The 18,060-nt window shown below is 37.1% G+C and overlaps 1 protein-coding gene across 2 annotated transcripts in view; it reads right to left on the bottom strand.

The window, feature by feature from the left end:
* Scaper (S-phase cyclin A associated protein in the ER) overlaps nucleotides 1-18,060 on the bottom strand; it is a 265,244-nt gene that overhangs the window by 76,543 nt on the left and 170,641 nt on the right. For both annotated transcript variants that reach the window (XM_032911332.1, XM_032911331.1), the window contains exon 15: nucleotides 2,078-2,201. In XM_032911332.1, the coding sequence (XP_032767223.1) occupies nucleotides 2,078-2,201 (124 nt within the window). The remainder of the gene's footprint in view (nucleotides 1-2,077; nucleotides 2,202-18,060) is intronic.

Genomic DNA, 18,060 nt, shown 5'->3' on the forward strand with positions numbered 1-18,060 from the left:
AATATCAACAGAATAAGTTCTTCCAAACAATTATAGTGTACAACTGAGGGAGAACATTGGGATTTAGTATTTTTCCTCATTCTTATATTAAAATAATTTTAAATCAACAAATACGTTATAAAAATAGTAGACCTGGTTAACCCAGTGCCCCCTACTATCAATAAAACCACAGTACACTTTCTGAAAGAGTTAGGATTGAGTCAATAAAATGAACTGTATTTATAAAATGTATTTAATCTCCCATTTTCCTAGTAATCTCCATCTCCCTCTCTCCTTTTCCCTCCCTTCCACTCCCCCATCTGTCTAATTCATAGTTTCATGTTATATTTCATGGCTGTATGTCCTTAGTCTCCCCATATAGTGGCTGTTCTCACTTTATCCCCGACTTTCATAATACTGATACTATTAAAAACTGTCAGTTACAATGTATAGGTGGACCCTGAATTTAGATTTTACACATCTAGATTTGACTCTGAGATTTTGATCTATGTAGCCTTAAAGTCAGATTTTCAGGGACTCAAGTTTATTTGTGATACAGGTAATAGACTATTAAGACTATTCTGAAAATTAAATAATTGAATGAGGCAAATATATAAAAATATTTGAGATAAAAGATGTTAAGTCTTTTTGCCTATTCCTGAAAAAAATTTTAAGATTTATTTTTATTTGTTTTATGATGTACACTGTAACTGTCTTTGGACACAGCAGAAGGGGCATCTGATCTCATTACAGATGGTTGTGAAGTCACCATGTGATTGCTGGGAATTGAACTCAGGACCTTTGAAGAGCAGTCAGTGCTTTTAACTGCTGAGCCATCGCTCTAGCCCCTTGAAGAAAAATTTAACTAAAATATCATCTCCGTGTTTTAGTAGGTTATTCTGTAATTTGAGCCATGTATAATTTAGCCTTGATATATACACATTGCCCTCAATGTAAATAGCGAGTGTTACCATCTGTAGCAGTGCTAGTCTGCGTCTTTGATTGGTTTTCCACGTTGCTCTAATTCTTGCTAGTATGTGTGCATTTAAGGCTTCAAAGTCACCCTTATGAGTTTTAGCTTGTGATCAGTAACCAGTAGCGATTAATCTAGTAACTCACACATTCAATCGACGCCTTATCAAATCTACTCGTCTCTGTTAGGATATTGGGTATAGTAATAAACTGCTTGTTGTCTTCATGGATTTGGTGGGAAAACAGAGAAGTAATTATTATAATTCAATATAATCAGGTCTATGAGATGTGTTGCCTAGGACTACATAAAAAGCATTCTTAAACCTGGGATTGGGAAATTAGCTTTGGAATTTCATGTAGAAAATGTTCCTGTGTGTAAATTATGGCTGCAGAATGCAGAGGAAGGAAAGAAGGGAGCCAAGGAAAGCAATTAGGAACATGGGGAGGAGAAGCAAGTTGGCGCTGGGAAATCTCCTGTGTTGTAAACCTGCAATGCCAATACCTGAGGGGCTTAGAGACCTCATCAGGAAACTTCTGGTCCCAGGGCTCTGAAGACTGCAGTTGACAGACCTAAACCTTTAGCTATTACACTCAGCTTACCTCGTTTAACATCTGTGAACAGAGGTAAAATTTAAGGTGACAACTGGCTGCTTGTTCACATGATAAGTAAATTTTCCTTTTTTGACAAAGGCATTCCCTAAATTTTGAGTGTAAATGGCCATGAAAATACCCCTTTAAAATAGGCCCTTTACACATGCTGGTGAGAAGCTCTGAGGTTCATTCAGTTTTCTCTTTGTGACACCCGATCCTGTGGCTGTGAAGGTTTGACATTGAATCCACCTGATTCCAGAGCCAAGTTTAACATGTAAATCTGTGTTCTTCACAAGTCTTACATACTACCTATTACTCATTAAATATTAGAACTTAGGAGGTTCCGACACAAAATATTCAAACAACTTTGAGATTTCACTTTCAGTTCCTATTGTGTGCCTGTAACCATCTTCACATCCCCCGTCCCTCCCCCGACTGTTAGCCTGGACAGTAAATAGGCTGGATCTTAGTTCTGGCCACAGAACTATTTCTCAAACCTTAACAGCTCCTCATTTAATGCACTAATATTACATACCGTCAATTGGTGTATTAGGAGATCCATTAAGAAGGTAATCTTGTTACTAAACAGAACATCAGTGCAGTTTTCTGAACAGTTACTGCAGGTGAGGTTGTAAACATTGATTGCATTGCAGAGAGACCTAACAGGAAGGAAAACACCATTTGTAAAACCTGAGTAACTCTTCTCTCAACAGTTTAAAATATATAACATCAATGATATAAAAGGAACAGGCATGAGATGGAAGCTATTCTACAAAACCAAGCCAAACCTAATCAGGTAAGGTCTATCACCTAGACATAAACAGTCATTCCACAGCTAACGAATGCTGTGCTCATTATTACTGAACAGTTTACTAAAAACATCTATTAGTTACAGGACAGACAGTGCAACAATTTCCCAGCTTTTCTGATAATGTCGTCATTTAAGACCAGAGGTCAACCAGGAACCTAGGCCTTTCAAATAATAACTCAGAAAAAAAGGACTGCTAAATTGCCTGTTGCCAGATCAGCTGGTCCAGGACAAGGCAGCTGATAGAATAGTATGGAGAAACTGGAGATATTTTCCATGATGTAAGACCTACAAGTCTCTGAAAAGAGAGACCTATTCTGCTTGAAGGGGATATGTATTTGGACCTGGTCCTAGGCAGATGAAGTCTTCTTTCCTACAGGGTCCAAACTGTCCATGAACCAAAACAGTCTAAAGTAAAACTAGTCAAAAAATGTTTGGGGACACACACACACACACACACACACACACACACTCCAAAATCATGATATTAATTGTTCAAAGAAACTTTCAGAGCAATAAGCTCAGTGTACATGGGACTCTCCTGAGTCTTTTGAAACCTGGGCCTGATGTAACACCTGTGTAATCAATGTTTATCTATTCTGTCTGTCTGACTCAATTTCCTGCTTAGTCCTGCACGTCCACCTTCTAGGAGAATGGTTCTCAATCTTATGAGAGCTCCAAAAACCTTGGCAATAAAAAATTTCAATTCCTGGAAAGCAAACTGAGCAGCTCAGAGGGAGCCAACGGGTCTTTAGTCAGTGATAACCCTGAACTCGGGAGGACACCTCCAGAGCGGAGATGGTCTCTGGGCACCTGGACAGAGGAGATCACAGGGCCAGAACTGAGTTGGTCTCTGTTGGTCTCCTGGAATTCTTCAAGGTCTCACCAAATATAATGAAACTTACATAGCAACCAATCAAAACTGTACTGATGTCACTGCTTTGCCCACTACCAACCATATTAGAGGTTACCTAACCTTTCTAGAAAATTCCCCAGCACTGCCTAAAAGGGGACCTATGAGCTCCTCTGGTTATAACCATTTTGATGAATGGTTGACCCCTGTATGCTGGTAATTTCTGCAGAATAAACGCTCTTTGCCTTTGTATATTACTTGAGTCTGGGGTCTTCCCTTCAGTGATTCTTGGACCCTAACACTTCCTAATGCTGTAATCCTTTAAATACAATTTCTCATGTTCTAGTGATCCTCCCACCACTCCCTAATCATAAAATTATTTTTGTTGTTACTTTACATCTGTAATTTTGCTACTGTCAAATATCTTGTCAAATATTTTGTAGTGTAAATATCTAATTTGCAGGATAATGTTGGGTGAGCCCTGTGAAAGGGTCCTTTGGCCCCCAAAGGGATTGAAATGAACAGGTTGAGAACAGTTGTTGAGACATTTGTTTAATTGTGACCTGTTAACCAACAGCATCAACATTACCTGGGGACTTGAAGAAATGCAAACTACCAAGACACACTGCATACCCAATAATAGAAACTTGTGTCTTAGAAAAACTCTACAGCCAGAGATGAGAACCACAGATCTTAGAAACACCATGTGAGCATTCATTTCACTCACTCACTCACTCACTCACTCACTCACTCACTCACTCACTCACTCATTCATTCAATCAACCATTAATCATATACTGAAGGTCCCTGTGATATGCCATACATTGTGCAATGCATATAAGACAAGTAAATGCCACAGAGCTAATGCTGTTCTGGGAAAAAAGAAGGTGAGAAGAGCCCGTTATACTAATGTTTGATGCAGCTGGACCTGACCACATAATTAATGGGTTTCTGGAAGTTGGTTACCATTGAGAATACTACTCAAGAGTAGAGCTACAGGAACCAGATTCTTCTAGGACAGAGTCCCAGTTTATCACTTAAGATATTAGCAAATTTCTAGTGCAGCATTTATAATCCATTCCACGTGTTTAAAAAGAAGATAATTTTAAAGCTTTCGGTGATTGCCATGAGAATAAAATGAGATAATAAAGTACTCAGGACACTACTTAATTAGTAGAACTCATTAATTATTAATGTTATTACTGTTATTTGACAACAAGAGCAAGAATGCATTTGTTTTTCATAAGGTTAAAACAGGTGTTTATGATTATAAAAATAATTATATTTGAGAAGGTGATATACAAAGAAATGGTAAAAAACTTATGAAAAAATATAGTATTTGTAATCATTCTTTTCTTACTGTTAAGTATTTCTCTGTAACACTTAGTGTCTTCTATACCACTAGGTTTGAATGTTTAAAAAGAGAATCAGACTCTGACTGAGAAGCACAAAGTACAGAACAGAAAGAACTGTCCTGAACTGGCTGAAGTGGAAGATGGAGGGCTCTCCTTTCTCAGAGAATCCAAAGGCTTCTTTAGACACATTCTCTTGGAATGCAGGGAAAATTACTGTACTAAGATCCAGTTAAAGTTTCACCTGGCAGTATCAGTTGTGTGGGCAACATCAGTAGAGATCATCCTAAAGTGACCTCAGATGGACCAGTGCCCAGGGGTTTCTGCTATCACTGTTTTGGGAGTCAAATTTAGAAATCTCCCAAGACTTTTCTAAGTCATGGCTTCTGCACATTCCTTTCTAATAAAGAACAAAATAAAAATGCATAATTTTAAAAATACTGAACCATGTCTTATCCTATGGATATAAAAATTTAGTTCAACCAACCTCTAGCTATAGTGTCCAGCTTTCAGTAGCATAAACAATGTTTATGTGAGAAGTCTTTGTTGTAAACTGATGGAGAAAAGATCCAGATGATTTAAACAGAGAAACTGACAGGCGGATTCTACACACAAAAGAATCTGGAGAATGCTTCTATGTCTGATACCCAAATCAACACTACTGAACTGGCCTAAATAAGCAAAACAAATCCAGAATGTGACCAGGCATGATACACCTCACCTTGAGTGTGACTGTGGCTTTACAAACAGTGACTTCCAACTCTTAGACTAGAGTCTGGATACCCTGCTTTATTCATTACAGGGTAAGGGCTGGCTTTCGGTCTCAATCACCTACCTGCACAGGTACATGAAGTCTGGGAGCAAATGCCTGCTTGCTTCTTTCGTACTTGTTGGTTGTGATAAAATGGGTAAAAGGAACTGAATGTTTTAAAGGTTTTTAAGCATATAGCCAAATTCAAACTGAGTTCCAGAAAGAAGAATTGTATCAATTTTTACTGTGAGAAAGGCCCTTCCCTGCACTCATATTGTGGCCAATACTGGTTACATCTTCATAAATGTGACAGCAAACTAAATATGTTACTTTTAGTTTTTATTTTTTAATCATACAACATAACATATTTTGTTATGGTGTCTTCCCACATGGTTGTTCTGAAAGCCTGTCCTTTGCCTTATGCTGGTACTCTTCTACTCCTGCTGGACAATGTCCTTTTTCACTTTCATGCAACACATGCTCTATTACGCACCTCATGGGCCCCTTTCTAGTTTCAGGATTTATACACATTCACATACTCATATATAATGCCAGGATCCACAAATAAAAGACGATATGGAATATTTGTCTTTCTGAGTCTGGACTTTACTTACTATAACAATACTCAAATTCATTAAGTTTTGTGCAATTTTAATATTTAATTTTTCTTGATGGTCTAATAAATGCATAGTGTGTATGTACTACATTTTCTTTGCCCATTTATCAGCTGATGAACACCTATGCTGATTTCCTTGTTTTTCCTTTCTTTTTATGATTTAAAAGTACTTTCAAATTATAAAGTTAGACAATTACTCAAGTGTATGTTTTCAAAGTTATCATAATTTATATAGTTTTCATAATTCAATCTATCAGTTCACTGCAAATTTATTTTGGTGTGAAATATAAAACAGAAGCTTCAAGTTATTTTAACACCATTGAGGTGAGTGAATACACTGCCCTTCATGTATTTGCAATGACATACATGGAAAATACATTCCCTGGCTTCCTTGTTTAATTGATAATTGTCTTTATGCTAATATTGTAGTGTGTGTTATATTATGTAAGTTAATGGTAATATATAAACTATGGATCTCTAAAAACTATTAAAAATCCCGTTAAGAGTGCTGTGATGAATTGCAGAGCTTTCGAACTATACCTAAGATGCCTTTGCCATTTATGTTTTCATAGCCCTGATGTTTATTAGTATTTTGTGTTTTATTCAATCAAATTCTTACAGCTTGTTATAAAACTCTGGTTAGCAATTAAGAAGCAAGAAGAAATACACATATATAAAAGAGTGCAACTTCTTTTAATAGCCTCTGTGCTGAATAAAGAAAATCTTTTCTTTGATAAAGAAGAATGTGCATCTAAACAGCCTTATGTTCACAGAAGTTGTTTAAGAAACTATGTTCTAATGTGGAAGAAAGGGAGAGGGAACCAAAAGTCTCAGGGTGAGGAAAAACTTGGGTATGCAGTGAACTCACTTGAAAGACAATCTTTATTTGAAGAGCACCTGGTTTAGAGCACACACTGCTCAGAACCCAGCTTGGGTGGTCTGTCCAGCAGCCCTCTCTGTAATTTTAAACGTGAATGACTTGAAGTACTTTTGACATCAAACAGAAAGCCCCAACTTTTCAAAGTATCTTCTCACAGCATATTCTGTCAAGAGTACACTCTGGTGATGGTGGGAATCTAAGATACAGATTTTCTTGCCCCAAATATATACTTATGAATAACTTTTTTGTCAGATATTTTTCTTACTGAACATGTTTCCTCTTCAAAACAGAGGACAGAAAAAAGCATCATGAAACCAAACCTTTTAATGAGAGGTACAGGAGTTTGTATGTAAAAAAAAAGATTATAGACTACAACTAAAGTACATACTTAGTACATTAAGAATCGTTTAAATGCAGTCCTGACACAACAGTAGTAGGATATTTCAATACCCTACTTTCGTATCAAAGAGGTGTAACAAACCGAAAATCAGCAATTAAATATCAGAACTAAATTATACTGCAGATCAAATGGATGCAACAGTTATCTATAGAATATACTGTTGAACACAGAGAGAATATACAGTTTGTCTTAGAAGGAGGTGAAACCTTCCCTACAACTGATCATAAGAAGAGGGCATAAAGCAACCTTTAACAAATACACAGAGCAAACAAACAAAAAAATTTAACTAATTTTTAAACTACCAAAAGTACCATGGAGCAGAACTAGAAATCAGTAGCAAAAGAAAAGTCAGAAACCACACAAAGATTATTTTATGTATTCTTTAATTTTTTTTTTACAGATCAGATTTTATCCCCCTCCTCCCAGTTCACCCTCCAACTGTTCAACTGTTCCACATCCCACACCTCCCCCCTACTACCACCTCGTCTCCAAGAGGATGTACCCCACCCCACCCTACTCCACCAGACCTCCCCACTCCCTGGGGCCCCAAGTCTCTCTAGGGTTGGGTACATCTTCTCTGACTGAGTCCAGACCCAGCAGTCCTCTGCTGTATATTTGTTGGGGGCCTCATATAAGCTGATGTATGCTGCCTGGTTGGTGGCTCAATGTCTGAGAGTTCCTGGGTGTCCAGGATAGTTGAAACTGCTGGTCTTCCTATAGGGTTGCCCTCCTCCTCACAGGAGCGGGTGGAGGGAGAAAAGGACCTGGGTGGGAAAGGGGATGGGGGGCAGAACTGAAATCCTGAAGGCTAGCAGAAAGAGTGAAAACAGGCAGCCTTGGGAAGTAGGAGGTGGGGGGACCCTCTAGAATGTACCAGATACCTGGGAAGTGAGAGACAGTCAGGACTCAAAGAAAGGGACCTTAGATGAAAGGCCTTACAGTGGAGGAGAGGGAACTTATAGAACCCACCTCCAGTACAAGAATAGGACATCAAGTGGAGGGATGGGGTTGCGATTCTACAATCAAAAACTCTGATCCAGAATTGTTCCTGTCTAAAGGAATCACAGGGACAAAAATGGAGACGAGCCCTAGGAAAAGGGGGTCCAGCGACAGGCCCAAAGTCGGATCCATCTCAAGGAGAGGACCCAAGATCTGACACCATTACTGAGGCTGTGGGATGCTCACAAAAAGGGACCTATCATGCTTGCCTAACAAACAGCTAAAAGAGTCAGATGAAGATATTTACATTCAACAATGGACAGAAGCTGGTGAGCCCTGTGGTTGAATTAGAGAAAAGCTGGAAAAAGCCACAAAAAGATATGGAGACAGAACACTTATGAATCAACAGGGAATCACTGAAGAAATCAAGAAGGAAGCTAAAAAATTCCTAGAACTTGGTGGGTATAGTGACAAATACCTTTAATGTTAGCACAAGTAGAGGCAGGTGGATCTCTGTAAATTCAGGACCAGCCTGGTATACAGAGAAAATTCCAGGAGGTTATATAGTGAAACCCTGCCTCAAACAAAAATCCTACAAGGAAAAAAAAAGATAGCATTATCTATCAGAACCTCTGGGCTACAGTCAAGGTAGTTCTTGGCAGAAACTTCATAGCTGTAAATACTCACATTAAAAACATTTACAAGCTCTCAAATAATGTAATGATGTACCTGAAGGCTCTAGAAAATAAAAAAAAACAAACAAACAAACCAAGCCCAGAGGAACTAATGGATCAGATAAAAAGAATAAACAGTACCAATAAAGTAAGGATTAATCCTAAAAGTTTAGTAAGACACACACACACACACACACACACACACACACACACACACACACACACACACAGAGGAGTAAGAGGAGAGGAGAAGGGAGAAGAGGAGGGAGAAGAGCAGGGAGAAGAGGAAAGAGAAGAGGAGGGAGAGGAGGAAGAGAAAGAAGAGGAGGAGGAATAGTTAAACCCAACTTCATCAGATAACAACTGAAGAGAGAGTTGTTAAAACAGACTCAGTTGATGTTCGGAAAATCATTTGGGATACTTTGAAAGCTTACATTTTAAAGAGCTGAAACATAGAATAAATAGAAAAATTTATAAATTCACATGACCTCCTAAAATTAAATTATAAACAAATTAGACTACTAGCAAGCAACAAGAGTGAAGCAGTAATTAAATCTCTATGCAGAAAAGCTCAGGGCTAGATGGATCCACTACTTATCTATAAAACACAAAAGGAAACTCTTAACACCTCAAAGTGGTTTACAAAATATAAAGGGAAGAACACTACCAAATTTATTATATGAGGCCTAAACTACCCTGATGTTAAAACTGGATCAAGACTTTACAAGAAAAGAACTACAGAGTAATATATATGCCAACATTCTCATACATGTATATGTCTATATTTATTTCTAAATCTATAGATCTTAAAGAAAGTTATGCCATTTGGATTGATAATGTTTCTCACATGCGGAACAGACTAACAGGAATCAGTTCCAGGCACAAGAAACTTCCTTTCAAGCTGTTTGGTCAGGGTAATCCAACAGATACCTCAAACAATATAGACTACGGCTGTTGCTCATAATTATGTTCCAGCAGTGGAAGATAATAAGTCCCTGTTGTTGAAGTCACCACAAACTTCTGACACAGAACTGGTGATAGGACACCTGGATCTGACCTGAAAGTGTCCTGCCTGAGGTCTAGCATTTATGGTACCTGAAGTGCTGTGCGAACTGTCAAGAGGGTGTGGTATCTATGAACTACAACAATGACGAGCATGGCAGGAGAGCCCTAAATGTGAATAGTGGCACTCAGATCTTGGCAGTAACCAACAGTTGTCTAATTGGAATTAAGGCCTGCTCAACAAAAAAGGAAATCAGATTTAGTATCGTATACCAACTACCAACAGCTAATATGCTTGAGGATCTTAGAAAAAATTTACTGCCACTTTACTAGACCAGCTTAATAATATCTAACTCCTTTCAAAACTTGTTCATATATCTGTATATGTGCAGTTGCATCTTCAAAAAAGCTCCCATTTGCAAATATGGAGAGAATTTCAGAAAACTATAACTAGCCAATACACAAAGACCAACTTATTTTGGGGTGCCCAGCCCTAGTTGATAGATCTACAATACAACTCCTACATGTATGGCTCAGGAAACATCACAGAGGAGAGGCAGAAAGACTGTAAGAGCTAGAGGACCAGAGAGACTGAAGTGAGACTATCTCCTAGAAGTAACAAGGAAGGGTCAACAACATGGCTGCCTAAGTAAGACCTGAACAAGGACAATACAAACATACTAAAATGGAAGAGGAAAATCTCATGGGGTCTCATCCCCAAACAAAGAATGGCAGGCAGGTAACTAATGACTGCTGAGAGGGAGAATTAGTCTCTCCCAGGAATGAGCCCCTTAACTGGTTATCTAATACCAAGTGGTAAGCCCTGAAATCCTATACAAACTCAGCAGGTTGTATTATAAGGACAAAACAGAAGGGGGAAATGACGTAATTATGCCTTAATTAAAATAAAAAAATCTCAACAAAAACCTGAAAATCAGATTCAAGAGCCCATTAGGAACATCATACAATACTACAGGTGGTTTTCATTCTGGGGATGAAAGCTTGGTTTAACATATGGAAATCAATTAATATACAATATAAACAAATTTAAGAGCACAAATCAAGCAATCACTCCAAGAAATGTAAACAAGGCATCTGACAAAGTTCAATGTGCCTTCATGATAAAATTCCTGCAAAAATTAGGATACGACAGACCATGTCTCAACATAATAAAGGCATATGACAAACTTCTAGTAGTCATACCAAATGGATAGAACCTGAATGAGACCAGAGTGCCCACTCTCAATTTTCATTCAAAACAGTAATCAAACCTTAGTTGAAGTAGTAAGGCAAGAGAAATACATAAAAGTGATACGAGTGCAAAAGGAAGCAGTTAACCATCCCGATTTGCAGATACCCTGATACCCTGATTCTGTAATTAACAGGCCTTACAGAATCCACCACAAAGTTTTTAGACATAAGCACTTTTAGTAAAGTTACAAGATATAAAATTAACTTGCAAAAATTCGTAGTTTTTTGCATGATAATAACAAAATTGTTAAGGACAAAATTAGCTGAGATTATCCATACACATCAGTTTCAAAAAACATGAAACACCTCGGAATACACCCAAGCAAGAAGGTAAAAGACCTTTACAAAGAAAGCTTCAATATACTGGGAAAAAATAAACTGAAAAAGACATCAGATGACAGAAAGACCGCCAAATGAGCTTGTACTAGAATTAATAGTATGAAAACTGGGTATATCACCAAATGTAATCTACAGAGTCAATGTAATTTCATCAAAATTCAAACAACATTCTTCACAGAACTAAAAAATATCCTAAAATTAGTGTAGAAATACAAGGATCAAGGACAGCAAAAGCAATCCTAATGAGAAAGAATAAATGATACTGAGATATCATAATATTTGATTTTAAATTATTCTTAAGAGCTGCAGTGACAAAGACAGGATAGAAGTGATACAAAAAACAGACTTCCAGAGGAATGACATGGTACCCATTATAGAGCACCCCAAAACAAATCCAACAGAGTTATGGACTTCTACTATTTGACAAAGGTATAAAAAAATATACACTGAAAAAAGGTCTATCCAACAAGTAATACTGGAAATCTGTACATATACACAAAGAGAAAAGTGAAATTTGATCCACACTTTTCCTCGCCAGCCTGAGAATCCCTTTAAGACAGATCAAAGACATTACTTCATACCCTGAGTTGCTGAAGCTGCTAGGGAAAAACATGCTGAAATACAGGCAGCAGTGGGCTAGGGAGAGAGCGTACCATTCATCGCTTACCATGCAATGTGAAAATCTAAGTTTAAACCCTAGATCTCACCTAAAAAGAATGGACATGGTGGTATCCACTTATACCAAAGCTGGGAAGCAGAGACAGGTAGATCCCAGCTGACCTAGCTCAATGAAAAAGCCCTAGGCCAATGACAGAAAACAAGGTGGACAGAGCCTAAGGAATGACACTGGAGATTGATTTCTGTTTGGCTTGTGCACTCCTGTGCCTATGAACTCACACACATACAATAAATGCGCGCGCGCGCACACACACACACACACACATACACACACACACACACACACACACACACACACACACACACACACACTTTCTAAAAAATATTCCCACAAATTAACCTCATGAAATTAAAGTTTCTGTATCACCAAAGTGAAGAGATAGCCTATAGAATGGAAATTTTTTTCCTTAAAGGATTCACATCTATAATATATAAAGGGCAACAAAATAAACACATCAAATCATTAATTCAAAAAAGGACTAATGAACTGAATATATAGATCTCAGAAGAAAAAACACAATGGTTAGTAAGTATTTGAAAAAGTGTTCAACATCCTTAGCCATCAAGAAAATACAAATTAAGATTTGTAATTTTAAGATCCCACTTCTTTCTATTTAGGACAGGCATCAACTGGAAATAAATAATAATAATGCTTTTGAAGATGAAGGGAAAGAGGACCTCACCTCACTGTTGGTAGGAGTGTAAACTGTTATAGCAGCTATGGAAATCAGCATGCAAGTTTTCACAAAATTAGGAGCAAAGTACTGTAAGACTCCATTATTATTTCTGGGCATATAACTGAAAAACTAAGTCAACAATATAGTTGTATATGCATGTTGTCACTGCATTAGTCCCAAAAAATAAGAAATGGAACTGATCCATCGCAGATGAGTATACAAAGAAAATTCATATATATGAATTTTATGTACCTATAAAGAAAAATAAAATCATGACATTTATAGGAAAATAATATGGTAGATATCATATTATAAAACAAGCCAGTCTCAGAAAGACAGATACTGTGTTTACTCTCATGCTTCTAAATGTGTATATACGTATATTTGTGCATGTGCCTAAGTTTCAAAAGCAGAAAAGGAACTGTGAAAACAGAAAGAGAGCTTATAGAAGAGGGAAAAAGACAGAGCATGTATGACATGAAAGCTAAAGGAGGAACAATTTGGGGGAAAAAAAGTGGACCACTAAGACAGTGTTGGAGGACGTGTGAGGTAATGGTAAAGAGAGATCAGTAAAATAAAATACATTTATGCAAATGCCACAGTAAATCTCATTATTTTCTATGGTAACTTAAAAATTTAAAATAATATCATCCTTAGGTAACCCAATCACAGAAAAACACACATGGTATGCACTCATTGTGGATATTAGACCAAATGCTTGAATTACCCTAGATGCACAGAACACATGAAACTCAAGAAGGATGACCAAAAAGCGGATGCTTCACTCCTTCTTTAAAAGGGGAACAACAATACCCTTGGCAGGGAATAGGGAGGCAAAGTTTAGAACAGAGGCAGAAGGAACACCCATTCAGAGCCTGCCCCACATGTGGCCCACACATATACAGCCACCACACTAGATAAGATGGATGAAGCAAAGAAGTGCAGGCTGATAGGAACTGGATGTAGATCTCTCCTGAGAGACACAGCCAGAATACAGCAAATACATAGGCGAATGCCAGCAGCAAACCACTGATCTGAGAACGGGACCCTCGTTGAAGGAATTAGAAAAAGGACTGAAAGAGCTTGAAGGGGCTTGAGACCCCATATGAACAACAATGCCAACCAACGAGAGCTTCCAGGGACTAAGCTACTACACAAAGACTATACATGGACTGACCCTGGGCTTCAACCTCCTAGGTAGCAATAAATAGCTTAGTAAGGGCACCAGTGGAAGGGGAAGCCCTTGGTCCTGCCAAGACTGAACCCCCAGTGAACAGGATTGTTGGGGGGAGGGTGGTAATGGGGGGAGGATGGGGAGGGGAACACCCACATAGAAGGGGAGGGGGAGGGGTTAGGGGGATGTTAGCCTGGAAACTGGGAAAGGCAATAACATTTGAAATGTAAATAAGAAATACCCAATTTAATAAAGATGGGAGAAAAAATAATGATTTTTTTTATAATTAGAAACATTGTAGAGTTGTTTCATAGAAATCTCATAAATAAGATGTCTCACTCGCAAGAAACTTAAAAGAAAGAATGAGGCTAAAAGTTAAAACAAGAAAAGTTTTTCAACTTTGACATTTTGACATAGAGTTTAGAATTGTGAAAGATTTGGTGAACTTTTACTGAAATTGATGACTTTGACAGATCAGAGTATTTATTGTGGATGAAAGGCTAACATTTGTACCATTTGTCCTGTTTTGTTCTTTAAGTTACTTTAAAAAACGAATTTGTTTTCCATGTGCCACCATATAAGTGTGGTCAGAGAACAACCTGTGTGAGTCTTTTCTGTCTTTCTACTATGTGGGGTTCAGGGATCAAACGCAGGCTGTCAGGCAGAGACACTTGACTGGCCCACACCCTGTTTAAGCAAGTATAAACCCACACTGCCTCTTCTGCTATCCTGCTCTGTCCCTTCAGACCCTTTGATACTTAAGAGTGAGGGGGCAGTGGACGACTTAACCCGAGCAACCATCTATTCAAGAAGGGTCTTTTCCAGGATGTTAATCCTGTCTGTGTCCTCATCAACTTCCACTACACCAATGTTAATATTGCACTACATATATATAATAAAGTATAGTGTCAATGAAATTAAAATTAACTTTAAAATAAGTTTCCTAGCTATAATTCCTTCGAGTAAGAAAATTTCAACTGAATGTGATATTTCAAAAGTTTTTGTTTTAAACTGATTAGGCACATACAGAATAGCCAAGTTTTGTGTTCCATAGAGACAAATTTTAATTTTAGATGAAAAAGCATATATCATTAAGTGACTGATTTAATAATTTCTTCTCCATTTCCTCAAACTAACCTCTGACTTAGTCTTATGTTGAAAGATTACCATAATGCACCACAATTAGGTTGAATACTAAACTAGCATGTTATTTTTAAACTGTAGTGATAAAGCATTATTTTTATTGCTAATATTAATTTAATATCAGGCAGCTATTATTTTATAAAGTCTTTAAACATGCTCTTAAATAGGACCCCATTATGTAATTTAAACTTCACAATTAAACAAGCTGACTCTGGAGAAGACCCCAGGTGGTTTGCAGTGCTAAACAGCAGATTAAAGTTGACACAACTAATTCTTTACTTTAATCTTATTAGTGGTTCTACAGCTGTCAACTGTAACCATCTCTCCAAAAAAAAATCCTTTGAGACATAAACAAAATATCATAGTACATTAAATAAAGACATGAATTTATTAATCACTATGGCTAATTAGCTTCAAAAATATTTTATTTTGCTACTAAAGCAAGCTACTTTTAAAATAAAATCAATTATATTTATAAATTTAAATAATTTTAATTTTCTAAAACTTTAAAAAATATTTCGTATATACATAAATATAATATTCCTATATTTAAACATAAAATTATTTAACAGTAAATTATATTCTTAATTGTTTCCAGACTGGTGAATAGTATTTTGTTAACATTACTGAGGATCTATGATGTAGAGGACACAGAGGGGTGTGACATGGGTCCCAATACGGCGAAAAGCTACATCTGGACTTATGAGACGGAAATTATATCCTAAAATTTATCATATTCTATCTAAAATCTATCCTAAAGAAAGGTAGTTAATATATAGAAATCTTACAATTCTTTTTCTTTTTTTTAAACACTGGGACTCTTTTTTTTAAAGATTTATTTATTTTTATTTATATGTGTACACCATCATTGTCCCCAGACACACCAGAAGAGGGCATCAGATCCCATTACAGATGGTTGTGAGCCACCATGTGGTTGCCCAGGACTTGAACTCAGGACCTCTGGAAGAGCAGTCAGTGCTCTTAACCACTGAGCCATCTCTCCAGCCCACAATTCTTTTTCTGAATATAACTGTTCCCTTGAACATTTTGTCTTCTTTACACAGTTACAAGTGATTTTGGTTCACTGATGTACCCGCTAGGTAAAAAAAACTATGAGGGCCACAGACCATCTCCCACACCCAACATCCAACCCAACTACAAAAAAGCATAAGCCAAAACCAATCAAATAATGGTCTTCCCACGAAATATAAACAGTAACAACAAAACCTCTGCAACTCATATAGCTCATCCCATTTTTAAAAATGATACAAATAAACTGTTTTCATTTTACTAAAGCAGTAAACGCTGACATTACACAAGAGTATACACATACAACCCAACAGTGCAGACAGCACTGCCCCATAAATACTGGCTTCATGAGGTGTGTAACTTCAGACACTGAAGCTTAACTGCGCCATTCTGTTTTGTTGTATGATGTGATACAGAACATATATGTTTCATAGTCTCCAAAGTGGTAAAAAAGGGTTGTTTTTTTTTTTTTTTTTGATGACAGAAATTATACAGATCTCAGAATGAAAGAAATCCAACAAATACAGGTTGATAAAATTATTCTTTGGTGACACTAGGCAGGCAATAAGGTACAGAAATGAGAGACTATGGCAGTTTTAGTTCAGCTATGTGATGATGGGGAGAAAACCATGCTTTTTTAAACTTTGGTTTCTTTATTTTCATTAAACTGATACTTTGGTATAAATCTGAGTCTACAGTTCTGAAATAAATTTATTATGCAACAGCCCTGCATGAAAAACAAGTGCCTCAATACTGGTAGGGTTACACCAAAGTTGCAACACTGCAGCTCTTATAACAACAAGTGTACCCAATATTGTGTAGTGTAACTATCCCTAGTTATGCATGAGAGTATTTTCCAGTAGCAGTTTGGTGCGCAGCTGAGCAATTGCCCCTCCTTACATAAAATGTGTCTTACTTTTCAAGTATGAGAGAGGATTAAAAGATAGTGTGATACCCTGAAATCCTGTGTCTCTTGCTTGAGACACAGCTTGTTTTAGGTAGATGGATAATGTGGTTTTCTTGAGATGACTAGAATTGTAATTTTAAAAAAAAAGCCTGTGCTAAGATGGTAAAAACCAGTTATTTATTCCTTTTGTCACATGCTGCAAAATTTGGCTGGATATGAAATTAACTCAAACAAATCAGTAGCCTGCCTCTACTCAAAGGATAAAAAGGTTGACAAAGAAATTTTAGGGAAATGACACCCTTTATAAAAGTCAGAAATAATATAAAATACCTCACTGTGACTCTAACCAAGCAAGTGAAAGATCTATATGACAAGAACTTCAAGTCCCTAAAGAAAGAAATTGAAGAAGATGGAAAGATCACCCATGCTCATGGATTCCAGGATTAATAGTGTAAAAATGGCCATTTTGCTGAAAGCAATATACAGATTCAATACAATCCCCATCAAAATCCCCACTCAATTCCTAAGGTTAGAAAGAGCAATTTGCAAATTCATTTCAAATAACAAAAAACTCAGGAGAACAAAAACTGGTCTCAACACTAAAGAACTTCTGGGGGAATCACCATCCCTGACCTCAAGCTGTATTACAGAGCAATAGTGATAAAAACTGTATGGTTTTTTATCTATCAAACAGGCAGAAACAGGCAGGTAGATCAGTGGAATAGAATTAAAGACTCAGAAATGAACCAACACACCTATAGTCACTTGATCTTTGAGAAAGGAATTAAAACCATCCAGTGGAAAAAAGATAGCATTTTTAACAAATGGTGCTGGTTCAAGTGGTGGTCAGCATGTAGAAGAATGCAAGTCGATCCATTCTTATCACCCTGTACAAAGCTTAAGTCCAAATGAATAAAGGACCTCCACATAAAACCAGTTACATAAAAATAATAGAAGAGAAGGGGAAGAGTCTTGAACACATGGACACAGGGGAAAATTTCCTGAAGAAAACACCAATGGCTTATGCTCTAAGATCAAGAATCCA

This window comes from Rattus rattus, chromosome 8 (assembly GCF_011064425.1).
Source record: "Rattus rattus isolate New Zealand chromosome 8, Rrattus_CSIRO_v1, whole genome shotgun sequence".
Taxonomy (NCBI): Eukaryota; Metazoa; Chordata; class Mammalia; order Rodentia; family Muridae; genus Rattus; species Rattus rattus.